This window comes from Ambystoma mexicanum, chromosome 1p, assembly GCF_040938575.1.
Source record: "Ambystoma mexicanum isolate Mex_15411 chromosome 1p, UKY_AmexF1_1, whole genome shotgun sequence".
Lineage (NCBI taxonomy): Eukaryota > Metazoa > Chordata > Amphibia > Caudata > Ambystomatidae > Ambystoma > Ambystoma mexicanum.
The window spans coordinates 1032289049-1032301516 of record NC_090921.1 but is presented as its reverse complement, the minus strand read 5'-3'; the positions used below and the strand labels follow the sequence as shown (position 1 = coordinate 1032301516).

Genomic DNA, 12468 nt, shown 5'->3' with positions numbered 1-12468 from the left:
CTTGGATCCAACCACAGCGCGAACGCCACCAGAGGCGAAATGTTGTTTTGGAAACTGTTTTGCTCTCCTACAGTGCGTGGGGAGGTTCACAGAGTAAGAGATGGGTAAAAAACTACTTGTTTGGGCGGCAGGTGTAATTGATTCATTCTCTATGCCCACCTTGTTCAGGATGTTTGTACATGCAGAAAATTAGGGGTCTACTAAGGGTACTATTTCAGTGCGTGCAGTGTACAGGCACCTTGAACCTGTTCTAAGGGCACGCATGGCATTAGCGACCATTGTCATTGAGTACATGTCGTTATTACATTATTTTTTACTATGGGTGTGCTATTGATTAGCACACCGCCATGGGTGTGACATGCTGCGGTGGTGGTTGTGGCCAGGGCCTAGAGTCTTAGATGCATGGCCGTAGGCCATACTTCCAAGACTCTAGGCCCTGGCCATGACCACCACAGCATTTCTAAGCAATGGATACACCAGTAGTATTGATTACCGATTACATGGTTGTGGGGAGTGTGTACAGTCTTGGGTGTATGGCCGAAGTTATAAGCACTGCAGATATAAGACACTGCACACCCACACATTGCAATATCTATGGAAATACAGCTAGGAGTCTGGTCTCTGGCCAGAACAAGAGAAGCATACCACACCTATCGATACAACCGTAGTTCCGCACATCACTCAGGTGGTTGTGGGCAGGATGTAGAGTTTTGGTTGCATGGCTTCAGGCCTTAGGTCGTACGTTATAAGCAGTGGAGTTATAAGCAAATGTACACACATACATTCAAATATATCTGGACATATCAAAATCTCTATGTCCTGCCCTCAAGCACTGCAGCATATTAGACAGGCACGTTAGTGGCTTTGTTGTTATGGTGAAGTTGCAGTTCCCATAGGAAGAGCACTTTTTGGGTGCCTTATACATATGCTCCCCTTGGACGATTCCTCACCAAAGTTTGCAAAAAAAAATATATCCGACACTCTCCATTTCTTTGGAAAGTTTGGTGATGTTTGGTGCAGGGGGAGGAAAGTTATAGGGGGGGGTTGTCGAACTTCTCTTTTCCCCCTTAGACTGAATGAGGGAAAAAGTTTGTGCCTGCGACCATGTGGCACTGATAAAGTACGTTAGCTTTCTTCGGTGCCCCCGCTATCATGTTTTGGTGTACGCAGACATCGCCAGAAACACATACAAAACAAGACAGCATTGCACATGTCACACTTATGTAATACTATTTCAGAAGGTGACCTTTGAGGGGGGTAAAATGGGATGTGGAAGCACAAACTGAAAAAGTGGAGTTTTCTTGTCACCAAAGTCATACGTTTAAATGCAAGTTTGTGCTCGCTGTACCACTAGCAAAAATGTTTTTGGAATAATATTGCCGTCAGACTGGCGTCCTAAGTTTTGAAAACCAAGGCCACCATATGCACTCTTTGCTGGAAACAACGAATCTGGAGGTGTATGGGAGTAGAGGTTCTCATAATTGGATTTCAATATGTTGATGCAAAGTAAGAATGTATATGGCTTCTGAGTGAAGGTCACATGAGTTGCTTTTTTGGTTGGACGCTCAATACGCCCGCGCATCCGAGTGAATGTATAAGGGGCAATTGTTTTTTGATCTTGAGCGAACAGGAAATCTTTGAAGACATTCACAGAATGAAAGAGTCGAAAAAAATAGCAATTGATAAGGTTATGTTTTAAAAAGTTTGTCCAGGACATGCAATATCAGTCCTGAAGATTCTTCTATGCGAACACATTGGTGTCTGACTTGAAGAATAAGAATGGAGGCAGTAAATATTATGTAAGTTTACATTTGCCCACTCTACAGCATACCGCGCTTTATTTTTACATTACTAAAAATATAATTGTGCCAATATAACTGACGTATTATCTTTCTGCTCTGATACATTTTTCGGGTAATATTGCGGAGTGCACAGGTCCCGCATTTGTAGACTATGACTACTCTCATCCTTTTTTAGCATTAATATTTTTATTTGAAAAGTAATGTTTGCCACATAGCAGTTTGAACATTATGTTGCTTTTGTTTGAAATCACAAGACGTAATATTGTTTTTTAATTGTCCATTCATTTTGCTTTCATAACTGCATTATCGTCTTACTGTGTAGTTGGCATTTTTTTTTCTCTTACGGTGCATGCAGAATCTCGGCGTTTGTAGCCTGTTACTATAGTTACTCATGGTTATTAGTAACATTCCGGTAAAATGTCATGTTTGACCACTTACATTTGTGTATTACTTTGCAAATTTTTGTGTCTTTTTTGACATTTTTTGGTAGAGGTTGGTTATTGATACATATTTCCTGTTACGTTTCCTGCCCAGGTACATCTTGCCGTATTGTCCGTGCCACGGATTCCAGATGCCGAGTGAGGGCTTTTTCGGCCGGCAAATACAACTGCTCGTGAGCGGTTGCCTGTCAGTAACAATTATGTGGAATGACACCCTAAGCCCGCTTTGTCCGTATGCTGAACTTGCTATTCGGAGCAACATGACATCATTTATGGTCCTGTAGCCTGAAGGTCATGGTGCCGCCTTGGAAATGACTTTGTAAACAAAGCGGCTGCTTCAAGCAATAACCCAAAATTTGTGTACGGGAAAAAAGCAACGTGTTCCTCTTGATTAACATTTGCAATGTCGCCCTTACAACCATTGTTATCATTGCATTGAAAATGGGATTACTCCGATGGTCTCTGACAGTTTGTTGTTAAATAAACCTACTTTCTTTTACAGTTCAGTCTATTATTTCGACAAGTTAAGTTATTAGGTTGTACGTCGCTGTATGTTTATTTACAGGTCCTGCGTCACGTCACGTACTTGTGCTTTTTGCAGCCTACCATGGAAAGGGAAGAGGGACTATGTATAAAATAACCGCCTTCCCTTTCTATGGTGGCCATCTTGAAAAAGGATTTTCTTTTGTAATCCGACCCACCAAAACCGCCCCGGTTTATAACAAGTAATCCTACTTTTTAGTAGCACACGTTACTGCTTTGCAAATTTAGACTATTACGTCTATGTATTTTACTGAGAAATATGCAGTACTTGAAGTGTATGCAATTTTTCTTTAAAACATTTTTTTACACTGAAAGGTCGTTATTAAGGCATTATTAACTTTGTTTACGGGTGACTTTATTTTTTGGTACGGCAGGTAATAAGGCAATTTGCAAACGGCAATGAGCAAAGAGGCAACAAATGGTAAATGTACGGCGTCAAATTTTGTGCGTTTGTTATTTGCAAGGTAGGGGCACTGTTTCTCATGCTTCTTCATCACAGCAATGCTACTGTTTCTTCGGGAGGAAGGATGCCTTTAGCTGATGTCACTTTCAGATAAGTACAACTTTAGCTAAAGATATATATAATGTGTAGTGCATTTGGTAATCGCTGCATACCAATACGTGTTGGCATTCTGTAAGGGAAATGTTGAAGGTGCACGTACCTACATAAATATAAAATCTGTTTCCACACTGTCCACGAGGCATAGATCTTACTGTTAAGTGTGCACTGATTCTGGGACATGTTACCGTGCTGTACGCCCGCATATTGTCATGTGGCTTCTTCGGAAGGTCTATACTGTTTAGCAAAAGACCCTTGCTAAAGGGACATTATGGTTACGTTGCCCTACTGAAAATCTGTGGCATTCAGTACAACATTGTTTTTATTAACAATACTTTATACTTATATTGACCTACTAAAAACCTGTAAAATTCACTCAAAAAAAAAAAAATGTGTTAACTGGACATTATGGTTAAGTTGCGCTAACAAAAACCTGTACACTTCACTAAAAACTAAAAAGTTTTATTTATTTATATACGTCTTCAACAAATGGGGCTTGAGCTACTCGATGTATAAGTGATGTGTGTTCTTGCATCTGTTCTAACAAGCATTCTCAAAGCAAACAGATGTGGCTCATGTATCGGTAACAGGCAATAGATATGCCTGGGTACTGACACCATTGCCAGCGGTTTCCATTTAATGACTAGCCAATCTCTGGTTTATCCTATAGACTCTGGGTATTTATGCTCTTCTCTGGGCCTACAGAGAAGAGCATGGAGGCTCCGGGATTTCCGGCCCTTGCAGTAACTCTGCCCACACCTCAATGTGATTGGACACCAAGCGATAGTAGCCAATCACATCGAGGCATGGGCAGATGAGTGTAAATTTCGCTTAGATTGACATAATTTGACGTTGATTCTTTTTGAATATAGCGGAGCGGGTGAGCTGTGTCTCTGGTCAAAGGGGCGGGGCATTCAATGACGTCACCCTCTAATTTTGCTTTAGCAAATGTAGGCAGGTATGGGTAGTAGCATGATGTCAGTGACCAGAAAATCACTATTCTGTGTTTAAATAAAAGCCCAAACTGTTGGCTTTGCCACTGATTGTTGGCATGTACCAGACAGGTGTGCCCGTGCCCGATATGGATGCGCCTCTCAGTGCGAACCAGGGTCGGACTGAGGCATGAAATTATCCCGGCCACCAATGAATAAATAAGTGGCCCACAGTTGCAAATGACATTTCATTCCTTTGGTGACATCCTGTATGATTAGTCCCCAAGGCCAAGGGGGAGGTTTTTCATGAAATGAGATTCATTTTAAATAATATGTATTCAGCAACGCTGGTCCACACTACTAGCCACATAGTGAAGTAACTTCTCAAACTGGTCCACATGGTCCAAAAAAGGGGCCCACTTTGACCAAAAAGACTGGCCCGGACCAGCATTTGGCGTTTTTGTCCGATAGGCCAGTCCGAGCCTGGTGCGAACCACTTGAATGCTCCCCTCCAGGTTTTGAATGAGAAATGGGGATTTGGTTGCTTTCTTGTCAGAGAGCCGTGCAGAGGAGGGACGTGCTTAATAGGTTTTCCAGCACCCCTGCCTAAAATGCTGGCAACAGAGAAGGAGGGAGGGTCAGTTGAAACATATCACGCATCCGGAGAAGAGTAGGAGAGGCATCACACCTCGAGCACAACGGGATCAAGTTGCCCAGACCAGATTTCTGCAGAACAGCAGGAGCAAAGGAAACACACCGCTCATCATGAGAAGAGCGGCATCAGCTGTAACCCATCACATCTTTGGAAACGAGCAGGATCACAGCACACCTCTGGCCGGGACCCTTATCACATGCCTGGAGAACACATCACACATCTGAAGGAAAGCACGAGCGGTGGACATGCAGTGACCCTCTGGAGAGGAGCCGGAGAAGAGGGAACATCACACGACTTGAGGGGAGATGGGGGTAGGGGATACATATCACATCCCTGGAAAAATTGAAACGTCACACCACTGCTGAAAAGTGCGATGACATGAAGCATATCACACCCCCGAAGAACAAAGTCAAGGGAAGTAGTATAACGAACTTCTGAGGACGGTGTAACCTCATCACACCCCTGGAGGAGATCATAACTAAAATAAACCCATCACACCCCTGGAGGAGATCAGGACTAAAAGAAACGTATCCCACCTCTGAAGGAAACTAACTAGCCTTACACAACACACAAAAGCAATATGCACATACAAGAAACCACGAGCATTGCACTGCTGGCCACATCTGGGGGAGACCACACTATGGGCCAGTGCCACCACAAGTGACCCGTGGTGGAATGGCCACAGGATACTGCATTAAAGCAGCCGTGATGTTATGTGCATAGCGGGGCAGAATGTATATTGCTGGTTCGGTGGGGAGTACACAGTACTGCGCTTGCAGGATGTCCTGTGTACGAATCCTGGGGCCTGTGGAACAGTGTACTGAAGTGCTCGGGGTACACTGCCTAGAACAGAGCACATATATCTGTTAACAATATAATAAAAGGCCAAATGTACGTTTGTCTGATGCAGTAGCTTCACCTGCTGTCACCACTAGAGGGAGCCGTTGGCCTACGATACATAGTGGTCCTACTTTGTCAATGAAAACCTGCCCTTTGGGCCTGCACACGAGTGGCATAATGTACAGTAAACAGCTGGGGTGCTGCTGGTGCTGTCTGTGGAGGGGGGGGGGGGGAAGAGGTCCAAAAATGGTGGCAGCACATGCGAACACGGAACTATACAACATTCCAGAGTGATGGCAAGTTGTGGTACAGGCTGTGCAGCGCGGAATTGTGGTGTCACAACATTCGATGCACACAGCACCAAAGAGCTGCAGTGCTGTACGTGAATTGTTAAACAGGAGCGCACAGCGAGTCCCCCCGTACAGCGTATGCAGAACACAATAGCACATGCCCAGTACTGAGTGTGTACACTGCCCGTTGTCTTCGTGCAGCCTGGCGTGTACAGAGAAGTTACATTAGTACATTGCTGCAGCTGAATTCTCACCTGTGATGAACACCGTTTTCCCCGCCACTGGTAAAGCTCGGCCGGGGGCAGACATGCCCAGGACCCCGCAGCAGGCCGCGCCCAGCAGCGCGATGCCCAGGGAGGTGGGCAGGTAGGTGTGGCACAGCCACTGGAGCAGCACCAGCAGCAGGAGGTAGAGCAGGCGGGCCGGGGTGAGGAGGGCGGCGGGGCTGCACAGCCTCAACAGGACCAGCAGGCCGAAGAGCAGCAGGATGCAGGCATGCGCCCCCAGGGACAGGCCCGTCTCCATGGCAACGACGCACGGGAAGAGGCGCGCAGCGAGGGCCGGTCAAGTACACAGAGGCAAAAGGGGTCGGGTCCCGGGAGGTGAACCACTCCGAGGCACGAGGGGACAGAAGGAGAGAGAGGTTACGCACACGCAGGTTTCAGGTACAGGAGGCGCGTGTGAGCACCCCCGTGTGCGGGAGAATTACAAGTTGCAAGAACACCTGGGGGCATACATTAAGGCGGGTGCGGCAGCGACCACCTGAATTTACCCGAGTACAGGTGAGGGGGTGGGAGGCAGAGGACACCCGAATATGGCGGGGAGAGAGTCTCACTTTGGGGTTAGGGAAGCGGGTACATTCACCTGGGTTACACGGCCAGGTGAGTACACACGGGAGCAGTTATGCGCTTTTAGGGCAGGAGAGGGTTGGGATGAAGTGGTTATGTGAGTGCATTAGGGGACAGGTAACCGCAGCGTGCACACCTGTGTAAAAGAGCCACGCGAGTAGTCCAGAGTGTCAGGCAGTTAAGTACACCCGTATGCAGGACGGAAGCAGGTAAGTGCACTGTGGTGAAGGATAAGGTAAGCACACCTTGGCCGGTGGAACTAAGTACACAAGGATGGGCCGGATGAGAGTAGATGAACGTGTACTTGGGCGAAGTGCGCTGATAATTACAAGTGGGTGAGGTAAGCACACATGCCGAGCAGCTGGTGTGCACACCTGGGGGAAGGCGTCATGCAAGTTCGCCTGGTTTTGGGATATGGCAGGTAAGTACACACAAGGAGTAACGGGGGGGGGGGGCAGCCAAGTACAACTTTTAGCAGGGGACAGATAAGTACACCTCTGCCCCTTGGTGACAGGGGTATCACGAAAAGTCAAACTGGGCTTATAAGTGTCCAGCTAAGCCAAGCCTGGCAGTAAGGGGCGGAGTGTGTAGGAGGGGTACACCCGTTGGCCGGAGGAAGCAGAGAGGATCACCTAAGCCCACCGTGTCCAAGAGGGGGGTGCGGCCTGCTAATCGCTGGCTTGCAGGAGTGTGCAGGACGTGGACGCTGAGCACTCCCGCGTGCCGGCGCCAGGTCCTGCGAGTTCGGCCAGCCCCTGATCCGGACTCTGTGCCTGCGAGTGGAGCCGAGATCTGTATTTATACTGGGCGAGCGGAACAGGCAGCCGGTGTCAGGAGGGAGGGGCTGGCCGGGCGGGCTGGAAGCAGCGACTCCTTCCTCTTCCCCTTTCTGGCAGTGGCAGCGGCCGGGGCTCCGGGGCTCCCCGTGCGCGCCGCCCGCTGCCCCGTGCACAATGTTACTCTGTGCTCACGGCGGCGGCTCCGTGCTCGCCGCGGGTGGCCGTGTGGAAACTCTGCTCGCGAGATCCCCACTCCGTGCACACCGCGGCTCCGTGCGCGCCGCGGGTGGCCGTGTGGAAACTCTGCTCGCGAGAGCACCACTCCGTGCACACCGGGGCTGCCTGCACATGGCTGCTCCGCGAGAACGTGCTCTCTGGGCGCTGCTCTCAAGACCGGGGCAGGCTGCTTCCTTCATATCCAGGATGTGTGCACACTCTACCCGTGTGCATACCGCCCACCTGGGCCAGTCGAACAGAAATGTGCACTAACTTGCACTAGTGCAAACATTGCCCTAGAGCAAACCGCATACTATTTCAGTGCATTTTTGTACCAGGGTAAAGTTTACACAAGTTATAATAGACTTGTCCATTGGCACAGGGGCAAACTGTGCCCTCGTGCAGAAATGCCTTGAACGAATACCGTTTTTGTACTAGTGCAATTTCTACCATGGCGGCAATTCCAAGCAAAACTGAGCCTGAGCTTGCAGCGGTGCAACGTTTCTACCTGTCCCACAATGGTTATGTTTCCATACGAACATAGGCGGGGGCGGGACTTTTACCTGGCGCAACCTTTGACCTTGGTGATGTCACGGGGAGAGCCATCACGGACATTTTTTTCTTTTCTAATTACATTCTGCTTTCCACAAAAGCAAAACAATATGACTTGGCGGTTTTCAATGAAGCATAAAAACTAGCATTGCTGTAGTCAACCTTAGAGGCCACGCAGGAGGACCACCAGGCTGGCTGGTCCCTTCTGCAACTGGGAGGACGGGCTACACACTGATGGTATGGCAGCTACCCAGAGCAATGATAGTGGTTATGATTAATTCAAAGAATTGCATCCATCACTTGTGTAATGCAAAGAGGCCGCCGACACCGCAGAAATCGCATTACATCACTGCTTTCCACTCCAGAATCACGTTTCTTATATTTATACCTGTATTGGTCGCCTATCCTTAATTAGATAAACCCACAGAAACATAATTATAACACAATGTGTAGGGTGCCACCGTTGGTTGAAGAGGCTGTTGCAGTGCCCCGAGGGCAAGCTTCTGGCCGGGCAAAGTTTGGATGCACAATCCTCCCCAGGCTGGTTACGTGCCCTCCTGGAAGTGGAGGCACAGGGGAGCAGCACACGGTTCCCCCAGGGCGCCTCTTGGGCTCGAGCTCTAGGTGAGATTTTCCCAGTCTCCCCGAGCGCAGACCTGGGACAAGCAGCCACCAGCCGCGTGTCCTGGAGGGCGGGACGCAATGCAGGGAAGGGCACAAGCCCCAGGATTGCGCAAGCGCCCCCAGTGCCCCGGACCAGTGTAGCCTCCACTGCCCGATTCACAAACTGCGCAGTAGCCAGAGCCTAGAGGCTGATGGAGGAGTGGTCATTCTAAGATGCATTGTACTGGTGGCGGGCTCCTTACACAGTCAATGCCCAGGCAAGCCCCCCAACACACCCAACATGGGGAGGACGGGCTACACGATGATGGTCATGCATTCCCCCTTTCTTTTGAGAGATAACCAGGACTCGCAAGCTGCCATGCCAGGAGCAGTGGTCACGCCAAGGGACCGTTCCGTCTGCCATGTTTGCTATGCACACTATTACTGTGATTGGAGCAACGCCTGCAGTTTATTACATCACGTAGAAGAGGTTTTTTGTGTCACTTCTGGTGATCCCAATTTTGACAGCATTATAAAGTAGGATTCCTTTAGAAGGAGTGATTTTGACAGGGTTGCATAGATTGGCCAGAAGTGCAAGCCTGGCTGCGAGCCCAGGTTTTGGGGTTTCCCAGTTTGCAAGTGTGTGTGCTTCACGCTCTGTACTCTCCTGTTGCATCTTGTCATAAGTACAGGGTTGGTTTCTAAGCTCACTTCATTCTGTATTTGTGTACAGTGTTTGCAGTTTTATTTTGTCAGCATAAAGCACACAATTAAAACGACCAGAATGCAGTGCAATCAAGCCTAAAAGCCAGGACTCGGTTTGAGATGTTGTTCCCCTGCATGTGATAACATCACCTACTCTTAGTCATTGGGGGTCATTACGACCTGGGCGCAAAGGGATACCGGGCACTGGTAATGACACCGGTGCCGGTAATCCCTTTGCGCCCTATTCCGAGGTGCCTTTGTGGGTCCCTCCCTTAGACGGGACCCGCGAAGGGATACCGGGGTCAATAACGGTACCGCATTTTGCGGTACCGTTATTGACGCCTTCACCCTTCCCATTGAGCCCTATGGGGGCTCAAATGGGAATGGGGAATGGCTTTTCAGATGTACCGGTCCGTCATAGGTCGGAATAGACCGGTAAGTCCCCATACCACCAAGTCAGTGGTGGTACCGGTATTGGTGCTAGTCATGGCGCTAGCACCAACCTCGGAATGAGGGCCGTTGAGTTTTTGGAAATGACCCAATTCACTTGTAACTTCAGCAAGCGGTTTGTGACAGAAAGTGTGAATTTCATTCTAATATTTTAATGGCCTTCCATCACATAGCTGACTACTTTGCCTCAGAAGTTGTGCACGAAAAGCCAAGAGATACATATTTGGATGTGAATGGATCCTGTGATTAGTCCATATGAGAACACGAGGCATACAACAACATCAGTTTCAACAATTAAAGATGCCCTTCTAATTATAACCTACGATTTACAATTTTCTAGCATAATTAAAAAGAAAGTTGCTGATTTTGGACATTGGGGACCCGTGGGAATCTGCTCCTTCTTTAGGACATTGGGGGCACATCCTTGTTGTGACTCTTTGTACACTGTTCCGTGATTCCACTTTAGACAAGTCTGTCTCCGTGTATGTTCCTTGACTGTTTGTTTTACAGTATTGGTTTGGCTGCTGAAATACAATAATACACTTGTCTTTAATAATGAGTTTCTGAAAATTGATATCTAACAAGAAAGTCATGTGTAACATGCATAAACAATCTATGTGATAGGTCCAAGGAAGTGTGTAAATGATGTCTGGATGTGATGTACGAATAATCAGTCAGAGTCTTCTGGTTCACTATGTTCATGTGCTTTTTACCACCCCAACACTCTCCACCCTTGTCATGTGACTGCTGGCACCAGACCCGCAGGACATTAGCTTAGCGGACGCAGTGTTTCAGGAGGGCTTTCACTGAATTAACAATTATGCCCAATACAGTAGGAAATGTCCTACAGAGTCGGTGCAATATTGCAGCCAGGGCTCCCTATTGGAGAGTACAATTATGACAAATCAACTTCTGGGGTACCAGTGGGTGGTCCAGGGGTGAATATCGGGTTCTAAATGATCAATCAGCCCCCCACCTCTAATACACCAGAAGGGATCTGACCAGATTGGAATAACAAGAAAATGATAAACTCCCTTGGCCAATTTTGGTAACATGGACGAAACGACAGGCTTATCTCCGAAAGTTTGTGGATCATTGCTTAGTTGCAACACAGCGAAAATACAATTACTACCCACTGATAAAACGAGTGTCCAATCAAGGTTGTATTAAAATGATCTACTTTATTAATCAAAACTGACAGTCTAACAACACTATGACATACAACCCACCCTGCTTAGGAATGCAGAGGAAAGACAGTTTCAAAGAAGTAAAAGGGATGCACTCTGGATACTGCCAGGAGGGGAGTCGGTATTGTTAATAACCCAACAGTTTGTTAAGGTTTCTTGGCTTTAACACCCAGTGATCCAGGGGTGAATATCGTTTTCTAAACCATCAATCAGCCCCACACCTCTAGTACACCAGAAGTGATCTGAACAGATTGCAATAACAAGAAAATTATAAACTTCCTTGGTCAATTTTGGTGACGTGGACAGAACAAAAGACTTATCTCTGAAAGGTTGTGGATCGTTGGTTAGTTGTAAAACAGCACAAATACAATAATTACCCACTGATAAAAGGAATGTCCAGTAAAGGTTATGTTACACATATAGACTTTATTAATCAAAACAGTCTAAAAACGCTACGAATGCAATCCACCCTGGATAGGAATGCAGAGGAGCAACATTTTCAAAGAAGTTTCTTGGCTTTAGCACTAAGAGAGCAATTGGTCTAAAAATGTATCTAGGGGGCTTCTGGGAAGGACCAGGGAGACAGAATCACAATGTACCTTGTTCTGTAGATGTTCTTTATGCTCAACAGGTTCAAGACGGCTTCAGGACACTTTGCAGGCTTCTGTGACAGAGTTAAAAATGGGAATTGCTGCAGGTATCAGGCGGCACAGCGATTCGGCGAGCAAAGCTGGACCAATGACTGCAGGCTGGCCTACACAGCGGCTCTGGGTCAAGAATCTTTGTTTGAGTGCTGATCAGCGGTTCTGAAGACAAACTACACTAATTCAGTTTATGTGTAACCTTGTCAGGCTTCGCCCATGGAAATTGTGGCAAGCTTGGAAACATTGAAGACATCTACCAGAACCGGAGTATTTAGTCTAGTCTTCTACCAAGATGGCCGCCGTTTGTATATCCTTGGGCCACTCCCCCTGAACAGCGCGTTGTATCCGTCCATTCGCTTTTGGACCACGCTGCTGTGTTTCTACGCAGTTTCTCTCTTCGTTTCCTCTGTGCCGGCTTGTCAG

General features: G+C 47.5%; 1 protein-coding gene across 1 annotated transcript in view; it reads right to left on the bottom strand.

The window, feature by feature from the left end:
• HSD11B2 (hydroxysteroid 11-beta dehydrogenase 2) overlaps positions 1-7720 on the bottom strand; it is a 426908-nt gene extending 419188 nt beyond the window's left edge. Inside the window, exon 1 of the mRNA XM_069603975.1 lies at positions 6316-7720. Within this exon, the coding sequence (XP_069460076.1) occupies positions 6316-6586 (271 nt within the window). The 5' untranslated portion in view covers positions 6587-7720. The remainder of the gene's footprint in view (positions 1-6315) is intronic.
• Positions 7721-12468: the final 4748 nt, after the last annotated feature.